Raw genomic sequence first — 20,728 nt, forward strand, 5'->3', positions numbered from 1 at the left:
GCACATTGTTCCATGTGAGTGTGACATTCCTCACCAAAATAATAGCTGTAAAATCATGGATTAACTGATCTATATTTTATCACAGATGACAACAACGGAGTGAAACTTCAAGGCCTGTACATCCACTCAAATGATATCAATGCATCATTTATTAATGTGCAGCAATTCATCTTATTGTACATTGTGGTCCTGTGTCCAAGTTCTGTGCAGTAGATTAATCTGTTAACTTGATAATACTTTGCGTGCATGGTCATAATTTTGTCTCAATTAAATGACTATGCACACCTGAATCACAATTTTTATCATGTATTTGAACCAGCTAAACATTATCTGCTGTTTAAAATAAAAACTTAGTAAAAACTAAAGAAATATTAAAATTATGACAAATATTTTGAGAAACCTTTTTTAGCAAAGTACTACAAAAACCATGTGTTATTACAGGGTTTTTAATGCAAAAATAGATATATCGCTGCCCAAGGCCCGGTGGACACAACTTTGGAAGATTTTTGGCAGTTGATTTGGGAACAAAATTGTTCCACAATTGTTATGCTTGCAAAGTTTCAAGTCAAAAGCAAGGTTGGTTTCATAGCCGTTCGATGTGACAGCTTTTTGATTAGTTACAAAGCAAAAAGAAATTTTACTCTATTGCTAATCATAGGATTTTAAATGTCTCTTAGTAATTCCATCGTCAGCACGCGACAAACCTGTCAATTTGGGGTGCACTAAAACCGGGACTGCTTGTGAAGTAGGTTAAAGATCGCAGTTGTCGGTTTTTAGAAAACTGTAATTTACAGTTCGTCGGTTCGGATAATAAAATGAATTAACCGTGTTACGGGTCTAAGTTCAGTTCCCGTTCGACTCTCAGCTAAAATTCACGCCGTAAAACGGTTTTTGTGTTCGCAGTACTGGCCTGATGGACAAGAAATTGCGAAATTTGGCAAAATTTCCGTTCAGTTGAGTATGGAGAAAAACTACGGAAGTTACATTGCACGCCGCATGACTATAACCATGGATGAAAATGACTATATAACGGTAAGTAACTATGCTGCTTTTATCAACAGGTTGCAGCGAAATGTTAAAAAGTCACGTTTGACAGCAAAAATTCAGGTTATTTGCACGACCATTAAAAAACCAATCACGCAGCGTGTGAACCGGCCGCTGTATAGTTGTGTTGTCTGTTCCGGGTCTATATTGTGCTCCAAAACCAAACCCGTTTGCTATATTCGAAGTTCGACAGTGAGTACAGTTAAACATTTTTTGCCGTGTTTTAATTTATTTGTTTGAAGGTTAGTCGTGAATTTTTAAGATGACTGTAAGTGGGCTTCAGTTTTTGCAGTTATCATTGAATTGGAAAGTGAAAGGTCATCTAACACTTTGAAAAGTCACGATTAACATTTATAATAAAAACCTGAATAAAAAGTTAAGAAAACTGGGATAAAACATCTACTATTCCAAATATGTCATGCAGGAATAAGCAACCACAAGAACTACTCACACTGTGAAGTTAAATGCCTCACTGAAATTCAGGCAATATTAAATGCAGAACAAACAATTGCACAAGCAACAGGAATTTTGAAATACCTTAGTGATGACAACACAAGCAACAGGAATTTTGAAATGCCTTAGTGATGACAATTTCAAGTTTTGGTTTCTTAACACACCATGTGGACAGTATTTGCAACCAAGTGCAATCTTGTGTATTGATATAATGGACATGTTATGTTTCTTTAAACAGTAGCTGCTAAATTGCTTCACAGGAAATGTTTCTTAAGAATGAACATACTACAGGGGAGATAGTAGTGACCACCAAACATATCCTGTTGTTAGAAAAGTTACTGAAACTTTTAAAGGAAAAGCCAGTTAGCCAGCAATTTCCATGAGTCTCCCAAAGGCAAAACGGTTCTTGAAAAGGATGTCAACACTGAAAAGGATGCAAACTTTTCTAAGGAACACCATTATTTCCAAAAAGACTTGCACTTGCAGTGATAGCACTAAATAAAAAGAAACAGTTTCTTGGTTGTCATTTGGAAATCAAGGAAGAAGCTATCAATTATTTTGCTTAAACTATAGCTTTATGATTCATTTTGGTTGTAAAATGAAAGCACAAGGTTTAATAATATGTTTTAAGTTTAAGTGAGAGTGTTGTAATTTTCAAAGCTTACAGAGTTTTGTACTTCAAAAAAGGAATTATAAGCTATTTGCCACCAAACAAAGCAGCAAGTTTAGCAGTTAAGAAACTTACAAACAATTAATAGTTGTACACAAAATTAAGAAAAGATGTTTAATAAACAAGTTCTGACACAAATGTATTGTGGTTGTTGAATTTGTCAATTATGATACAAATAAAAAGCTTTATGGCTATTTTTGTGTGTGGCAATTATAATCTGTGACGTGTAATGGAATATGTTGAAAATGCTGACTGTGGCTTTAAGTTACTTAAATGATACATGACCATATTAATGACTGAATAGCAAGTGTGTTAGTTAGTAGTCATTGTTATAACCAGTTTTACTTAAATGTTGTCCAATTGAAATACTTCGACCTTTTTCGACTCATTGATCAATAATTTTTTTCTTTATACTGTTGTGTTTTACCGTATTTACAACCGCTTTGTTTCGAGTCTGTGTCACGTGTGTTTTTGTGCAACATTATTACTGCATGTTATTGAGTTTGGTCCGTCGCTGTGCAAGTAAACAAAATTCCCCAATGATACCGTCTGCTGTTTACACTCGTGTACATTATTGCGTAACAAACATTACGTCACAATGGATTTGCTAATTAAGATTTGTATTACTTGTTTTTCTACACAAACAATGACTAGAAAACTAGAAATGTGGCTTTTCTATATATTGGCAACTTATATTTGTCCAATAAAGGCTAAAAATTGGAGCAGCACCCCCAGAAATTTTAGGCACGAGCCGCCACTGCACGAATCACATGCACCCAAAAATACTGTATGTTCGTTACTGCATGTTAGCGCAGTTTGCATAATGCGAGAGTATAATGGTTAATGCGATACATAAATTAAAGTAACTGTTTTACGTATGCCTAGTTTATATACACAACATACCTTCATAAATAACACTGATTTGTTTTTCGAACACGAAGTCAAGTCGATCTGTGGCGCAATATCATTTCACCACTTGGCCCGACCACAGTGTCCCCACAACCACAACTGGTTTGATGCGGTTTTGCTCAGCCATCGAAGCAGGGTCACAAAATACTACAAACTCCCCGATGCTTGTTCATAGAAGGTGAGTTGGTACAGAAATGTTGGACATATGCTCGGTCCAAGTCTCAATCAGCTTTACTCACAGTCAGATACGTAATCAACAACTTTTAATTTTGAAGTACCAACGAGGGCCGAATTGGGACCTTCATCGGTTTGGATATTTTGAAGAACCAAATGAAAAAAAGTAATCAAATTGACGTCTTTAACACAGTACTTGACATGGAAAAGCAAAAAATGTGCATGATACAAACCCTGGTTAGTGTGTCAGTTATATACGTTCGTGCACAAGCAGTTTATTGCTAACTCACTTGCTAAACGTTACAATGCTCATTTCTTCATCATTGTGTTTGTAATATTTATTTATTTTTAATTTTTTGCTTTGCGAAATTTTTGTTGTCATTAATATTTATAGGAACAATACATTTTCCTCCACACAATGATACAGGAGATTTGCGTGATTGGTGAAACGGATTTTTCTCCCAAAGTAGCGTCTAAACGCGCCAAGGACTTACATCGGTGATTATTAGTTTTACAACCCTTAAGTTTGTCTTGTTTTACTTTCAGTATTGATAAACAAATCCCAGAATAATTTTTACTTCATAATAATAAAAATGATAAAAACCTTTATTTCAGAACAAAAAACGAGTTTAACTTGTTTGTCGAATTGCAATCAGTGTTCAGATATCGGGACACGACAACGTTCGCACAACAGAACTCCTCATTAAATCGGGATTCCGATGTGCTGCCTTGTAAGTTTATAGCGTTTGAAGCGTACTTTTTGCTTTTGCATTGGGAACTTAACTATTGCCTAAAAATGCCTAAAATTACAAAACAAGCTGGAATAAAGCATAGGCTTTGTTAAAAACTGTATGTTATGTTGCTGATATTGTACAGTAGGCTACATGTCAGATACATATATTTATTTACTTTGTTTGTAAGGAAGTAGGACATTTGCTTTAAAACTGATATGTAAGTTATGTTTTACAAGAAAGAAATGATTTTGAGATGATCGTACAATGATGCGTCTCCTGTCCGATGTGAATGATGCAAGTGATTACGCCAACTTCGGTTACATCAACGCTTCAATCATAAATGTAGCTTAAGTCATAAATGTACCTCGTGCTTTTTTTCAATTGTAATTATGGGTCCCCTTACCTGAAAGGGACACATATTGATTTTACTCGATTTGTTTGTTTGTTTGTTTTCTTTTTCTTTTTTCTTCCCAATGTTTGTCCACCTCGTTTTGCCTTGAAAGGTTTGATGGATTTGGATGAAACTTTCACAGAAGAAATATGTAGTTATGTAGATGTGCCATTTGTTTTGTTTGACTCAATAGCCCCAGTATTTACCCCACTAGCCCCCCAAAATGGGTAAATTTTAAACAATGTCTGATTTGGATAAAATTTGGACAGTTTGTTCATTGTTCCATTTTAAGGCGTTGATTGTTGTGTTTCACCCTGTAGCCCCAATATTTACCCCACTAGCCCCCTAAAATGGGTAAAATTTTGAACAATGTCCGATTTGGATAAAATTTAGACAGTTTGTTCATTGTTCCATTTTAAGGCGTTGATTGTTGTGTTTCACCCTGTAGCCCCAATATTTACTTCATTAGCCCCCTAAAATGGGTGAAATTTTTAAACCATGTCCGAATTGGATGATATTTTAACAGTTTGTAGAATTTGGCATTTATAGCTGTCGATTATTGTGTTTCACCCTGCTGCCCTAATATTTACCCTACTAACCCCCCAAAATGGGTGAATTTTTTTAACAATATTTCAGTGAAATGACATTTTGGCAGTTTGTACAATATGCCATTTCAGATGTCAGTGCTTCACGCTATTTAGGTCAACAAACTTATGAAAATGTCTAACTTGCATGAGATTAGGACAGTTTGTACTTAACATAACATGTTTATGTAGGGAACACTACCAATCACTGTGTTTGACTTCACAACACCCTTTCTTATACAACTTTGCGGTATTGGGGACCAATGAGTTTCTGCCTGCAGAAACAAATCAAGGTTATAAAAGATGTTAGATGATATGGGACCCAGTATATAATAAGCATAGGGAATATATTACAGTTGCAAAATAGGTTGTAGTGTATATGCTGTAGTAAAATGTGCTAAGCCACCCTTCTAGTTTTGTGTGCACTATGTTTTTAGGGACATGATTCTAACGACACAACGATTGTGACTCAAGGGCCGATGGAGTCAACCAAAAATGTTTTCTGGCAAATGATTGTTGCTCGCTCCGTCACTGCTATCATAATGTTAACAGACATGGAAAAGGTGCGGGTTACCTTTATAAATATATATTGCTTTCTATTTTCATTACTAGCATAATGTGACTTATTTGCCATATAAATAAAACAATATATAGTTTAATAAAACAAAAGAAGTAAAAAATACTTTAAAATATCAAATACAGGCAATGATACTTTTCTGTACTTGTACGGTAATAAATCCGGGTAAACGTTGATAAATCACATATTTTGATGTTGTTTTTATTAAATGAAAAGCCATCTATGAGTGTATAAGGTGCGTGTTCGTTTAAAATTGTTGATTTACTATCATACTTTCAGTGTACACGTTAGATAGATTGCCGAAATCATATATGTTTGATTACAAGTAAACTCTTGAGTAAATGCTTTTTTACAAAAATAACATCTGTTTTGGAAAATTACGGTCATCGTTTTGGTTTTATCTCGACTCATTATTATGGAGTAAAATATTTGGTTGATCTTCATGTGTGCTTAATTTATTAGGCAAAACCTGTTTAATAAACTGCTCAAGTTAGTTGGTCATTACCATCTTCAAAGAGTGATTGTTTTTAAGTAAAAACTGTAGCCTATTATTTGCGAGTCCAGCGGGAAAAGCACATGTAGGCTAAGTATAAATAAATCTTTTGTTTTCCTATTGCATGTGCAGACAAGTGTGATTCACATCCAGTGCAACCCGTGGAAGGCAACAAGCAACAAGGAAATTGCAAATCAACTTCTAGATCTAATTTCACAATCGCGTCTGTTGCGGCGTGATTCACTGCCCATTGTTGTTCACTGCAAGTGAGTATCGCCAACTTTGTGTGCTCCCTGCCAACTAATTAGTTTAATATAAAAATATAAACGACTTGTCAGATGCTGATGATTTATTGCATTAGTTCGTTGGAAGGTCCTGACGAGTTGCTTGCTGTTGCATTTCATTTTTTCCTGTGTGCTATATGCCTTTAACCAGTCCAGGAAAAGCCATAAAAATTTTCTGCTGTTTCTAGAACATGCCATTTGCTTATTTATTTTATATCCTCGGTTGGCGAGGAATATTAAGCTTAAATTCGGTATGTAATGATTTCACCGACAAGCAATCATCATGACAAGTGCTTATATCGTTTACTCCTGTTTAGTTTAACCCATTAGATTTCCCTGGGTTGAGCATAATGCTTCTTATGTTTCTTGATCAGGGAAACACTGTAAGTTGTCAAGATTATGTTGGAATCGACAACTTTAGGAACACAAGTAGGCTGCGTAAACGCCCTAGCGACACATAGCATATTTTGTTGTGACTCTACAATTTGGATTCACAATGTACACAGTGTGGTATCAGTATAAACATGTCCATATGGTTTGTTCCACTGCACCGATTCGACCTGAGGGTTGTAATATTCGGTTCTAAGTTTCGTCAGGAACATGCACAAACCCCTTTGTGTTAGGTGTCCCTTATAGGCTGCATAGCGTTTGGGGGTTTAACAATGTTTTAGTTAACGCTCATGTTTATGTCACAGAAAAAGTTATTATATTTACACACACGTACATGCAAAATATATTTACCATGATCGTGTTGCAGAGATGGAGCTGGTCGCTCTGGAGTCTTTTGTGCTCTTTCTGACCTATTAGATCGATGTGGAAGGGAAAATAGAATCGATGTTTTTAGGACTGTGAAAGATCTTAAAGACATGCGACCTCTAATGGTTAGATCTCTGGTAAGAATTCAACGAACATTAACGTATGGTCTACATGCGTCGGTGTGATACCTAATGCCTTAATTTACTTTTCAGGAAGATTACAAACTTTTGTACGAAGTGATGGCCATCCGCTTTTCTGAAAGTGATCGAAACGTCAACATTTAATGTCAACAAGCAGAGATAAAAACTTCATAACTTTTCCTACTGTACATTTTTACGTTCATTGTTTACGTCGATGTGGTTGTACATTTGAGTTTTCATCAGCTGTAGTTTGAAAACATCTTTAGAGAACTATTAACGTACAATAGTGCGTATAAGTCTCTGAATTTTAAATTAAAAAAAGTGCATTTTTATCAATATCTTTAAACTCTGTACGTGTTTGTCGTAAAACCGTCACTTAAATTTTGGCATAATAATGATCATCTTTTTGCTCACCTTTTGCAATCTTATATTTTTGCCATCTAATTTAGAAAACCGCACCTTGAAACTTAATTGTGATTTACAGAACCTCTGTATCTAAAATTTGTCTAACGCTTTTTACACCTTATGACTTTTCGTTGCCTTTTTATGATTTTTTTCAGTGGATATGCTTGTGGTTTTAAACAAACACTACTTCGAAGAGCTTGTACGTATCTTCAATCAGTGTAATTTAAAAACCTTCTACTAAATAAAACTTTGTTATACTTTGTTAAGTTTATTTGTGTCTGTTGTTCCAGTGCATACCGTTGCTTCGTCAAATATTTCTTTGATTGAAGATAAAGACAATGAAAACATGTCTGATTTCCGTCACCACATAGACCCTGTAAGCACTGGTCGTCACATATTGTCAAGACAATTGGAATTGTAATTTTTGTTTGGCAGAGCAAAAACAATTCAAGAAAAGTGAAAAAATTAAAGTGTAACAAATTTCATAGCCGGTATAGGGGGCAGCGTTTCGCGTTGTTGTGGTTGTAACATTGTAAATCACTTAACCGTAAACCTACATCACATCTTATATAGTGTGATTGCACCACAATGCCAGAATCCCCTATGACGTAACAATACCATTGTAGTTTATAGTGATGCACTGAAGTTCCGGCTGGCCGAAACATTTCGGCCGAATACGCCATTTTCGGATGTTTCGGTTTCGGCCCGAACTTTTTTTGAAAATTCGGCCGAAACCGAACTTTTTGATTTGTTTTAATTGAGTGAAACGTACACTGTATCAAACAGTGTAGGATACATGTCAGATATATTTTGTTTGCTTGTAAGTAAGCAAGACACTTGCTTTAAAACTGATATGTACGTTATACAAAAAAAGAAATGATTTTTAGATGACCATACAATGATGTCTCCTGACCGATGTGAATGATGTGAGTGATTACGCCAACTTCGGTTACATCAACGCTTCAATCATAAATGTAGATTAAAATCATAAATGTGCCTCGTGCTTCTTTTCAATTGTAATTTTTGCATGGCCTATGTTTTAGGGACATAATACAAACGACACAACGATTGTGACTCAAGGGCCGATGGAGTCAACCAAAAAATGTTTTCTGGCAAATGATTGTTGCTCATTCCGTCACTGCTATCATAATGTTAACAGACATGGAAGAAGTGCGCGGGTTTCCTACATAAATAATTATCTACTTTCACTACTAGCATAATGTGACTTATTTGCAATATAAAGGAAACAATAAGTTGTTTAATAAAGTTAAAAAAAGTAAAAATAATACGTTTTAATTGACTTTTGTAATGTTACAAAAACAAACGTTTGCAGTTGTTTTTGCTTGGACGAGGCCATGTGAATTTTCTGTATTTGTACGGGTAAACGTTGATACAATCTCATATTTTGTTGTTGCTTTTATTAAATGAGACACCATCTATTATAGCATGTAATTTGTTTGTTTTCATGAAATTATAGGCCTCTTGCGATGAGTACTGGATTGATATTGTTGATATGCCACTGCAAGTCGGACACGTGGCAGTCACCATGACTACAAAGCAGGTAGTCAAACGAAGCGTCAACAGGGGTTGTGACTTTTTCGTGACACTTGTCACTGTTAGTGACAGGCGTCAATGACAGGGCTGGGGTGTCACTAAATCAGTGACAGGGTGCCATTAAATCAGTGACAGGGCAAAATCAGTGACAGGGCAAAATCGGTGACAGGGCGTTCTTGCGTTCTTGCGATAGTATGAACACAAGCGAATTTATTAGGTCTTTGCTTGTAAGGGTTTTCTTTAAAAATTGCAAGCAGCAAAGGTTTTAAATCTAAATTTCGTGCAAAAATGTACCTCATGACTTTTTGGTAAAATCTTTAAATTCTGCAAGCAGCAAAGGTAAGTGTGTTTTTGAACTTTCATTGCCTGCCAGGCAGTCTGATGAGCTCTAACAGGGCGAAAAAGTTCAATCAATTTGTTTTAAGTAGTTTTTTTTTATTATGTAAACATGTCTAACCTCTGTTTTGTGCCACATTGTCATATCTGAATATTTAACAATATGTAATGTTATGTGCAAAAAGAGGAGATTATCTGAGTTTCCAAACAAAAAAACGTTTTGTACACATGAAGACCAACACGTTTAAAGCTGCTCAAAAAAATAGTGCATCTAGAATTTCCTAGCTTCAGGACAATGTTACGAGTGGTAATGTATTTTTACCCATTTAAACTGATTCTGCCATATTTACACAAAAAATTGTTGATGTTTTTTGTTTTATTTTTTTTTGCAGACAGCCACAAACATTTAACGATTGGAAACCCAAGATTTAAAGATAACCAAGATTAACACAAGTATTTGGTTGTTGTTATTGGTGTTTGAGGTGTTGTATTTAATTGCACCTTTGAATTGTGCGCACATATTTGTAATTGTCAATGTCTACTTGGAGATCTAACTTTATACATTATATAACCAGAGATTTTAAAAAATACTGTGTTTCGACAAAATAAAGAAAAAAACAACTGCAAATGAATCACCATGTTTCGAGTTTGTTAAAAGGGGTTAAATGGCTAAAAAACAAAATTAAGTTTAATATGGTTCATTATTTTAAAGTTATTTTGTGGCCAACTTAGCCAATTATATTCGCTCTGTGCGATAAATTTCTAAGTGTGTTTAAATTGGTATGGATGTTTTATGTGTTTGTTAGGTTAGGAATTCCATAGGTTCTGTAATTTAAATAGCTTGTTACCTGGTAAACAATCAAATTCATTGAGTTCGCAAATTTCATTTGGAAACATGGGCAGGAAGAGTCCAGAAGCTTTGATGAAAGCTGACCAGAAGCAGAAACGCTCTACTGATCTTTCACATGTATGTGTTCGAGCAATCAATAATTGTAGTTCTGTAGTGAATAATGTATTATTGATTCAATAATTCTTGTGTATAACAGTATTTTACTTTAAAATCTCTTATTTGTTGAAATATTTTCAAGTCCGAGTCAGAAAATGCTCTTTTTGTTCATTCTACAAAAACGTTTTTATTACACACAGTGATTTGTTACCAAATGTGTTATTTCAGGATGGTGTATCAGCAAGCAAGTCAATATCTTACAAGATGCACGTGTTTTAGACTCTCCACAGAGTATGAGGTGTGTTGAAGGTTTAAATGGTTCAGTAAATTTAAAGTCCATTTTTCAATGGTTTTACTAGCTCTGCTGTAAAATATTGTCATGTGATGAGTTTTATCAAAATCCTAAATTTAACTATAAGCATGCACTAATGGGTTGTGCAAATTTTGTTTTAGTTAAGCATTTGCAATTGCAAGCACATACTGCGCATGACTATTGGTGAACGTCATTCAGTTGTCAACCCACAAAGATGGCTCTGCAACACTTGCCTTACAACTGAGTCTGTTTGGACATGTCTAAGCTACCCTAATGTTGCTTGTGGAAGGTAGGAACCATGGTCAAAACACAAAACAAAATGTTCTACAGTCTATAAAAATGAATAAATAATGTGTGGACTGTTTTGGATGACCATTTGAATATTTATAAAATGGTATATAACCTACAGATATATCCATGAACATGCATTAAACCAGTGGTTCTTAACCTTTTTGGTGTGGTTTCCCATTAAAGTAAATCACCAAGTTCTAATTCCCCCCTCTGTTATTTTTATAATAATGTTTTGTGCCCAACATTAACAAAAAATTATTCTTTAATCAAAAAAATTTTGTGAAGTGATTTTGTCGGGACCTTAAAGGTATACTGCAATCTTATTTATATGTCATGTACTTGCAATAGTCATTTATCGCATCACAATCAACAGACCAAATGCATTTATTCGCGAACAATAACAAAGTCATTGATACTTTTAGTAATGTCTGTGACGTAACAAACGATTGTTGGATTTTTATGCGCCTTGCAAAACTAGGTGAAGTTAATCTTACATGTTGTTGCGGAAAATATTGTATTAAATTAACTTTCAACGGTTAATTTAATAAAAAAAGCCCAAGTTTGGTGACTTCTAACTCACATAATTTCCCTCTAAAAACATTAAATTTCCCACTAGTGGGAAATTTCCCACCGGTTAAGAACCACTGCATTAAACCATTATTTGGAATCTGGTCATCCATTAGTGATTGATGTCAATGAACTCTATGTATATTGCTATGCTTGTAAAGAATATGTTCTCAATGACAACAAATCGGGGAACATCAAGGTGCTACGTGAAACTTTACAGGTAGGCAAATTTGCGTTATTATCTTTTTTAAATTGTAGTTGTGTCAGTCCAAACAATTCTGTGGCATGGTTTCTTGGTCGGAAATTGCCTGGAAAATAATTTATGTTGTATCATGTGACAAAAAGTATTAGCCCATAAATTTTGTTTGTAAAATTTCAATAATATTAAGTTAAACAATTTAGGCTGCTTTTGTGCAGTAGGTAAAATTTGAACAGTTTATGTATTGTGTGCCATAGTAAATATTAAAACTTCAATCAGAAATTCTTAACATTTCTCCAGGCAATTAGATACCAAAACTTTACTGGCACAACTCGTAGTGGACACACACACTGAGGACAGCCACAATAAGTGCAGATGAAGATGTTCAAATGAGGAGAAGATTACAGCAGCAACAACTTGATAGAGATGATAGACTTTTCACTGCCATTTGGCATTCAAGGTACTTTTTCACACCGTAAAAGTGCACAAAATTGTGTTACTCCAAAAATTCGATGCCCAACTTTGCCAATTTTCATAAGATTACATAATTTTAATTTTTTTGTCTTTACTATGTAGGTTTGTTTGACAAAGAAAAACCTTCAGAAACTGGCAGAACTATGTTCGTAACAAGGACCAACACTGTCAGAGTGATGACGAACAACCATGTGCTACAGTCACACTACAGTGAAACACAGAACTACAAGAAGACTTCATTGGAAAACTCGATGACCACCTTGAAACCTTGTCAGAATTAAAGATCTGCAACAAGTTAATGCTGATTTTCCATTAAACACAGAAAGGAAGGGGATTGATACAAGGTTAATAAGGGAAATTACACTTGATCCTGTTTAAGGTGTTTTACCAGCATTATCTGTTGTGTGGCAGTGCAAGGTCTGATTATGTGGAAAAAATCAATACTGGTGTCTTATTTCAGTAAAACACCATCTCCAGACTGTTCTGTATTTACTCTATCCAAATTGAATACCACATTTCATTTTTTTAGGTGCTCGGTCATTTGCAAAAGTTCCGCCGATGTTTACTTGCCGTTTGTGACATCGAAATGGATGAAACCACTGGGTGCTACGAAGATCCACAAGTTTCGCCATCAAGCAAGTTATGAGTCGCTGGAAGAAGGTCCACCATAGAAATAAGAGCCATGGCATTTTAGCAGGCTAGTCTTTTGCCAGAAACAATCTATTCGAGCAACTGCTTGTATACAGAAAATACTTACATCTCATGACAACTCAGGTTTACTTGTAGTAGGGATTTGACTTGAGGACTCAAGTCTAAATCAATGACATTTCTTAGAAATAAGGAAAATAAACTTTTTAAAGACCTTGCCTTTCAAAATAAGGTCAAGTCTTCGAAATAAGAATAGGATGGCGACCCTGAGTATAAGATATACAATATAATTAAGGCAAGTTTAAATCGTTTTATGTAAACAAGGCACTAAACTTTACCAGTTTTAGTTCAATTCCACACAGACTATTAAGATTTTACTTATAGCCTCACTCGGGTTGGTAGTGTACCTCACACTGTGCTTCATGGACAAAGCGCCTCATGGCGATATCCCTGACATATAACTTCTCAATATGGCTGTAGACTAGCCTGCTAAAATGCCATGGCTCTTATAAAGGCAAAGCTTTGTTTCATTTGGTATGAAAATGTATTGGTAAGACCATTAAATATTTTCTAGTCTTGGCAATGTCCTGTTTGCTTATAAATTGTGATGTTATGGATGTGTGTATTGGTTTATTCTATTTGTTGTTTTCTTAACTGAAGTCTGTCCACGCCAGATGGTAGATATGGTCATGTAAATGTGCCATAACAGCTCCAGTATTTAACCCACTAGCAGCCCAAGTTATAAACCTTTCTTATAATCCGACACACTCCGGGCTGGTTGCTTTGGCAGTTTTGACAGCCTGAAACAATGGGTGGTACTAAATACTGCATGTTACCGTATGTTATTCTGCTTAAAATACTGCATGGTATGTGAAATGCGAGAATACAAGCCCCAACAAGGGAAAATTAGACCAGATTATAGCATTGTTTTAATTACAAACCTTCACCCAACCAGAATAGCTCTAACCGTTAGCGCTTTCAAAAGTTCGCAAAACTATATTTTCGTAAAGGCATATTCAAGTCCTTTACAACTTCCTGCCATGTTATAACATGCGGTATTTAGTACCACCGGAAACAATCGCCTATCGGCGTTACAATTTAAAAGTGTTGATTGGGTGATTGTGGTTTGATTTTTTATTATTTTGCACGTAGCATCCCCCCTAAGATGGGTATTTTTTTTTTGAATTTTAAGTGTCAATTGCATTGTTACAGGAGAGTATTAATCTATATACTGAAAGCTAGAGAATATCGTGTGCTTGCTTAGCTTTTTAAGTTCTTTATCACACCTTGTCTTCACTTTAAGCATTCATAAATTCGTTGTTTTTTGTTCAGTAATAAAAGATGTCTGAAATAGTTTGTCATGCTTTAGAATTACTGTAAAAGTTTTTGTACCAACACCAATATTTTTGGAAAACTCAAAACAAAAGCTAGTTAAAACAAACAAAAGAGTCATTTAACACAGTAAGTCACTGCTGTAGTCCGGGGACCCCTGGGGCAATTTCTCCCATCTATCTTGATTCTTTGCTAGTCTGTTGTATTCCATGATCTATTTTCCTGTCCACCCCTGAACATTGCCAAAGCCAGTTCGTTCTGGGCCTGCCTTGTCTTCTTATTCCCTCGTCGGTCCTGTGCATGATGGTGATGTAAGAGTTCTATGGCGACATGTTACATGGCTAACCCATTAAAGCTATGTTAAACAAGATTGGCAACAGTATGCACTCTTGAAATACTCCAAAGTCTTAAACTATTTTAGTGCACTTCCATTGGTTAACACAGCATTGATGACCTTTATATTATACAGTGATTTGATCAGGAGGATCAGGAAGAGACTGATCCTATGTTTCTTCATGGTGCTCCACAGGGCCTCTGTGACTAAGTTATTGATGGTGGTCTCTTTTTTTCACCTAGTATTCAATCTGTTAGACCAGTGGTTCACAAGACTGTAGACTGTACCATCATGTCCTTCCCTTGTTTGTTCTTCAGATAAGACACTCTTGATTTGAGGTATTAGTTTACCTTTTTTGGTATCATGACTATCAAATATTGTGTCCACGTGGGCCACACTTATCTCATATGTATTCAAGATCTCCTGTGTTATCCAGCAAGGCTTGTTTCTGGTTCCAGTTTTCATCACAGTCGCATTCATGATTTTAGAGAACTCAGATGTTAATTCTTGAACATTATTTTCCAACAGTGCATCAAATCTGCTTTCAATCTTTATTTCAAACCCCTTTCTGCAACCTGGCTCTTCAAACGACAAAGGAAAAATACTCTTTTTAAACAAAAATATAAATCAGTGACAGGGCGTCAGTGAATCAGTGACAGGGTGTCAGTAAATCTGTGACAGGGTGTCAAAATCAGTGACAGGGCGTCAGTGAATCAGTGACAGGGCGTCAGTGAATCAGTGACAGGGTGTCAGTAAATCTGTGACAGGGTGTCAGTAAATTTGTGACAGGGTGTCAGTAAATTTGTGACAGGGTGTCAGTAAATCTGTGACAGGGTGTCATTGACAGGCGATAGGTGACAGCCTGTCACTGAATTGCCACAACCCCGCCTCCGAAGCGTTATGAAACGTGAGTTCAAACTGGAAGTCAATGGAGTGTATAAGGGTGTGTTTGCTTAAAATTGTTTGAATAAAACTATCATACTTTTTCTGTTCACGTTAGATAGACTGCCGAAATCATATTGGTCTGATATCAAGTAAACTCTTAATTAAATGCTCGTTAACAAACATAACATTTGTTTTGGAAAATTACGGTCAGTGTTTTGGTGTTATCTCGGTTTATTGTTATTCAGTAAAATCTTTGGTTGGTCTTCATTTGTGCTTGATTTATTAGGAAAAACCTGGTCAAAAAACTGCCCAAGTTAATTGGCCATTATCATCTTCAAAGAGTGATTGTTTTCAAGTGAAAACTGTAGCCTGTTATTTGCGAGTCCAGCAGGAAAAGCACATGTAATTATAATTAAATCTTTTGTTCTGCAATTGTATGTGCAGACTAGTGTTATTCACGTCCAGTGCAACCCTTGGAAGGAAACAAGCAACAAGGAAATTGCAAACCAACTTCTAGATCTGATATTACAATCGCGTCTGTTGCGGCGTGACTCACTGCCCATTGTTGTTCACTGCAAGTGAGTAAAAGTATCTCGCCAACTCTGTGTGCTCCCTGCCAACTTATCAGTTAAATATAAAAGTATTGACTTGTCAAATGTTGATAATTTATTACATAAGTTCGTTGGAAGGTTTTGATAAGTTGCTTGCTGTGGTGCATTTCATTTTTTTCCTGTGTGCTATATGCCTTAGAATACTAGAATACCCTGTGTGCTATATGCCTTAGAATACTAAGCTTAAATTCGGCATGTAATGAGTGCGCCGACACAAGCACTCATAATGACAAGTGCACAAGGGCGTCCGCACATAGGGGCAAATGGGGTCAGCTGACCCCCCCTGGAAAATTGTTGGATGAAAAATGATTATACGCTTGCTGTTCAATTTCTTTTTTTGACAAATGTAGCTATATGGTGATTTGTGGTTCGTAGATATCAAAATAATTGATTTTGGGGATTAGTGCAGAATGCCTAAATCTTTTTAGGCTCGCTGCAAATCTCAAATCACCACATATAGGCTACTGGTAAACTGCATTTACAGCTTGCCATACTTCTACCAGTCCTTGGCAGATTAAAACTAAGCTATTTGAACAATCGCTAATTTTCAAATTTGCTGTTGATATAATCACAACTCATAACTTTTTTCTGTGTATGGTTTTAAAGATTATAGACTCCCAAATACCATCGTGTAATTGAAATACTTCTTTTTCTCCATTCTTATCGTCTCTGCGGAAACCACACAGTTATGAATTATGACAAAACAAAGTGCATTATTACCTCAAATGTGCAAACAATGCGAACAAAACAGGTACCACAAGCATCACAATATAGATTATGACATCATAAACACTGAAGACCGATCTCCACGTTGTGCAGCTCAATCTGTGCACCAAGCTAGAAATTGATCTAGGCTTATTGGGCTCTATTAATTTATTATATATATATATGATATAAACCAAGCATTTTAAAACAAAAGAACAGGTAAATGGCCGCCGTTGGTGAAACAAGAACCTGCGATGCGGCCGTCCTAGCAAAAAGGTTGTGCACCCCTGAACTGTAGTTTTATTTTATTTTTAAACGTAACAGGAGCACTGTGCGCGTTGTTCTCAAGCACAAAAACAACGAAATTTTGTTGGCAGCAAAAACTTATTACTTCTTCTTTTTCATGTTTGTGTACAGATGTTAAAAATACAATGCTTCATTTTGGTAAAAACTAAAAATTGCCGGAATTAAAGTAATCTGGAAACAAGATGCTTGTATTATTATGTCAGAATTTAACAAAAGGACAAGCAATAACTGTTGACACTACGCTTAAACAAAATCTAATTACGACCCAGTAAACAAAATGATTTAAAAACCTAGGATGTAACTTTGGGGTTCGACCAAAGGCTGAACAATGTCGTAGGGGTTCGGCCGTTATAAAAAGGTTAAGAACCACTGGTGTAATGGTCAAATTTTCAAAAAAAATTGCATCCGGCCGAAAGGGCAGAGTGAACCCACCTTGACCCCCCCCCCCCCCCCCCCCCTAACCGAAAACCTGCGGACGCCCTTGCAAGTGCATATACTTTATGACTTTATCGTTTACTCCTGCTTAACCCATTAAATTCCACTGGGTGGGGTACAAAGCTGCTTAAGTTTCTAGTTTAGGGAAACACTGCAAGTTGTCATGATTATGTAGGAATAGTTTTTATCAGGCCATTGTCTTAAAATTTAGCCTTACATGCACAAAACACGCTGCTTTCTCTTTATTATTAATATCTGCTGGGAGTGCTGGCCACTATTATTTAGAAAAACGTTGGAACGCGAGGTCATTAACACATAGAAATAACAAGTAAATTGGCACGCGTCGCCTAAAAGGTTGCCGACCCATGCTCTAGGTCAGGGGTCACCAAGCTTTTTTCACTGCGGGCCGGATTAGTTTAATAATAATCCGCGCGGGCCGCATAGTTTTCTTGCCCTAGTGCCGTATTTTCAAAGTCCGCTAGGCAATTTTTGTGCAGGGCGCCAAGATATGGTCTTTCAACAATCCCATTTAAAATCTGGTGATGTGACTGTTAAACTGTATGGTTAGTCTCATCTTCAGAGCAAAGCTTGTTTATTACGTCACAAGTAACCAAAGAAGGCAATTGTTTGCGCACAATTAACACTTGTTTGTGACGTACCAAACTTGCTTTGGATCAATCCTATATCAGCTCTACATATCGCGGGTGGTAAATTCTCGTAAGCAATGGATTAATTATTGAATGTCACAAAGTTATTAATACGTTTTGTCAAACCAAAAAATGTGGTCGCGGGCCGGATCCAGTTAAACAATGCTGTTGGTTGACACTCTTGTTGTTCATTTTGTACACATACAAGTTATAATATTTGAACACACGTTCCTGCAAAATTTATTTACCATAATCTTGTTGCAGGGATGGAGCTGGTCGTTCTGGAGTCTTTTGTGCTCTTTCTAACCTGTTAGATAAATGAATACACTGTAGAATGGAAAACAGAATCGATGTTTTCAGGACTGTGAAAGATCTTAGAGACATGCGACCTCTAATGGTTAGATCTCTAGTAAGAATTCAACATGCATTGGTCTCTGGTATTTCAGCGTCTCCCGTTGCGTTTGCTTTGCAGGATGATTACAAACTTTTATACGAAGTGATTGCCATCAGCTTTTCTGGAAATAATTAATACGTCAACATTTAAAGTCAACAAACCTAGATGAAAAATCCATCGCTTTTCCCACTGTACATATTTACGTTTAATTTAAATCAATTTTGGTGTACGTTCAAGGTTTTATGATTTGTGGAGTTGAAACGACTGTGATCCAACAATGTTAAATTGTAAAAAAAACTTGTGCTTTGTTTATCACTATCCTCAAACTCTGTCCGTGTTTAAGGTCATCAAATCTTTACTTTAATTTTATCGCATGTTTGAAAATTTTGGCATATTTCTGATCGTTTTTTGTCCACCTTATGCAATCATATTTTTTGCAGTGTATGTTGGGAAAACCGCATCCTAAAATATAATAATACTTATCAGAATCTTTGTGAGATTTCTGTTTCGTTAACTTTTGTCACACTTAGTAGTTTTTCGCTGATTTTGTTATGATTATTGTTTGTTTGTTTTTCGGTTGATATGCTTGTGGTTTCGAACAAAACTTTCACTGTAAACTTTTGCGTAGGCTATATCCAATGGGTTTAATTTGAACACTATAGGTAATATTTAAATTTTTGTTATGTTTTTTGTATGCTGTCCTAGTGCTACCATAGTTTCGACAATCATTCTTTTTGTTAGCCACAGTTATCGAAACTACAACTGCGATTTTCCAAAACTCAAGTTAAAAGGGAAACAAATGAACAGTTTTACGACGATATCTGCCGTATTGGCTCCAGCTGTAGCTATATCTTGGTATAGTCAGCTGCAAACAAAGAAAAAACGATGCTTATTAGAACCGTTGCTGCATTGTGCTATACGTATTTGTTCGTCTGGAGGCCAGTAAATTTTACACTCATCCACACCTACACACAGGATTGCCATTGACATGGAAAATGTACCCAAAATAACAGCAACAGAAAAATTATATTTTTCTAGGTTATGAAACGAAACAAACGAAAATATAAGAAGTCAAGTCAAAAACAAGAACATTTCTTAGAAATCAGGACTATAAATTTTCGTAAGACATTGCCCTTCAAAATAAGGCCAAATCTTAGAAATAAGGACAGTATGACAACCGCACCTATACACATTCATGAGATGACAACACATTTTTGTTTGTCACGCAACTCGGGTGACTAATTTTCGATATCGCATCACGTCATAACGGATAACTAATACGTTTCACTTAAGACAGTCAGACCACAGAATGTTTGTCTAATTTAAACTAGGTGAAAGCAGTTACTTTGCTAAATGTGCGTATGTAAAAAACAGATTTGATTCGATGATTGACCTTCGTTGTTTTGCCACTTTGGCTCTGACCTTTTTAGGTCATTTCGATTGTTGCAAAGCCCAAGGTAAGTGTTGGATCGCTACAACTATTTTTTTCTTTGGAGTGTTTTACTTGTTTGTTTGTTTCTTTTATTTTTATCTTCGGTGGGCGAGCAATTTTTTTTCTGGTAGCAGTAAAGGGTTTTTCCCATTATTGAAACCGTGCATCTTTGTCTATGCATCTTTGTCAATGAGCAGGGTGGTTCAATTGATCCAAAAACGGTTTGTAGTAGTGATGCACCGAAGTTTCGGTTGGCCGAAACATTTCGGCCGAATAAGCTGTTTTTCGATGTTTCGGTTTCGGCCCGAACTTTTTTGAAAATTCGGCCGAAACCGAACTTTTTGATTGCATGGAATTAATACCCAAACTTTCATTTTCGCCAATACGAAACATCATAAATTAACTATTTGATGTATCTATAAAATACTTGCTACATTGTCTGCGAAATATTACAAGTTTTGTGAAGTATTCGCATTGTAAAAGTAGTTTTGGCTTTTCATAATTGAGTTCACTTGCATCAACAACACACGGTTCAGTTAAAAACACCCATAAGAAATGCGGTTTTAGGTTCGGCCTGATTCGGCCGAATTTATTCGGCCTCGTGGCCGAATATTCGGTTTCGGCCTGAACCTTTTTAGGCGGGTTCGGTGCATCACTAGTTTGTAGCTATATATTTGGCATATAATTGCCCTGGATTTTTGTTAA

At 35.9% G+C, this 20,728-nt stretch overlaps 2 protein-coding genes across 5 annotated transcripts; both read left to right on the forward strand.

Moving 5' to 3' along the window:
• Positions 1-209: 209 nt before the first annotated feature.
• LOC145237107 (receptor-type tyrosine-protein phosphatase epsilon-like) lies at positions 210-7,880 on the forward strand. Its single transcript, XM_080099853.1, has 11 exons — positions 210-576; positions 904-1,032; positions 3,109-3,254; positions 3,352-3,487; positions 3,645-3,748; positions 3,866-3,981; positions 4,238-4,326; positions 5,397-5,522; positions 6,162-6,295; positions 7,071-7,206; positions 7,282-7,880. The coding sequence occupies exons 1-11, from the start codon at positions 547-549 to the stop codon at positions 7,351-7,353; spliced, it is 1,218 nt and encodes a 405-aa protein (XP_079955979.1). The 5' UTR covers positions 210-546; the 3' UTR covers positions 7,354-7,880.
• A 1,450-nt stretch (positions 7,881-9,330) lies between these two features.
• LOC145237108 (ubiquitin carboxyl-terminal hydrolase 44-like) lies at positions 9,331-13,851 on the forward strand. 4 transcript variants are annotated; one of them, XR_013861945.1, is made up of 9 exons: positions 9,338-9,507; positions 9,897-9,957; positions 10,311-10,471; positions 10,679-10,748; positions 10,904-11,052; positions 11,783-11,841; positions 12,121-12,280; positions 12,397-12,638; positions 12,824-13,851. XR_013861945.1 is itself a non-coding variant. In XM_080099855.1 (6 exons), coding segments are annotated over exons 3-6 (243 nt in total). In that variant the 5' UTR covers positions 9,337-9,507; positions 9,897-9,957; positions 10,311-10,469; the 3' UTR covers positions 11,693-11,776. The 4 variants fall into 4 exon arrangements, 3 of the variants coding, with proteins under 3 accessions (XP_079955983.1, XP_079955981.1, XP_079955982.1); XM_080099855.1 differs by lacking the exons at positions 11,783-11,841; positions 12,121-12,280; positions 12,397-12,638; positions 12,824-13,851 and adding an exon at positions 11,671-11,776 and having other exon boundaries at positions 9,337-9,507; XM_080099856.1 differs by lacking the exons at positions 9,338-9,507; positions 11,783-11,841; positions 12,121-12,280; positions 12,397-12,638; positions 12,824-13,851 and adding exons at positions 9,529-9,811; positions 11,671-11,776.
• Positions 13,852-20,728: the final 6,877 nt, after the last annotated feature.

This window comes from Phallusia mammillata, chromosome 7, assembly GCF_965637545.1.
Source record: "Phallusia mammillata chromosome 7, kaPhaMamm4.hap1.1, whole genome shotgun sequence".
In the NCBI taxonomy this organism is placed as follows: domain Eukaryota; kingdom Metazoa; phylum Chordata; class Ascidiacea; order Phlebobranchia; family Ascidiidae; genus Phallusia; species Phallusia mammillata.

Excerpts from the sequence above, each read along its gene's own strand:
- LOC145237108 (XM_080099855.1), top strand. Across the intron at positions 10,749-10,903 it reads GACTCTCCACAGAGTATGAG|TTAAGCATTTGCAATTGCAA; the intron begins GTGTGTTGAAGG and ends ATTTTGTTTTAG. Across the intron at positions 11,053-11,670 it reads CCTAATGTTGCTTGTGGAAG|TGGGAAATTTCCCACCGGTT; the intron begins GTAGGAACCATG and ends ATTTCCCACTAG.
- LOC145237107 (XM_080099853.1), top strand. The coding sequence starts at position 547 with ATGCTTGCAAAGTTTCAAGTCAAAAGCAAG. Across the intron at positions 3,749-3,865 it reads CGCGCCAAGGACTTACATCG|AACAAAAAACGAGTTTAACT; the intron begins GTGATTATTAGT and ends CCTTTATTTCAG. Across the intron at positions 7,207-7,281 it reads CTCTAATGGTTAGATCTCTG|GAAGATTACAAACTTTTGTA; the intron begins GTAAGAATTCAA and ends TTTACTTTTCAG.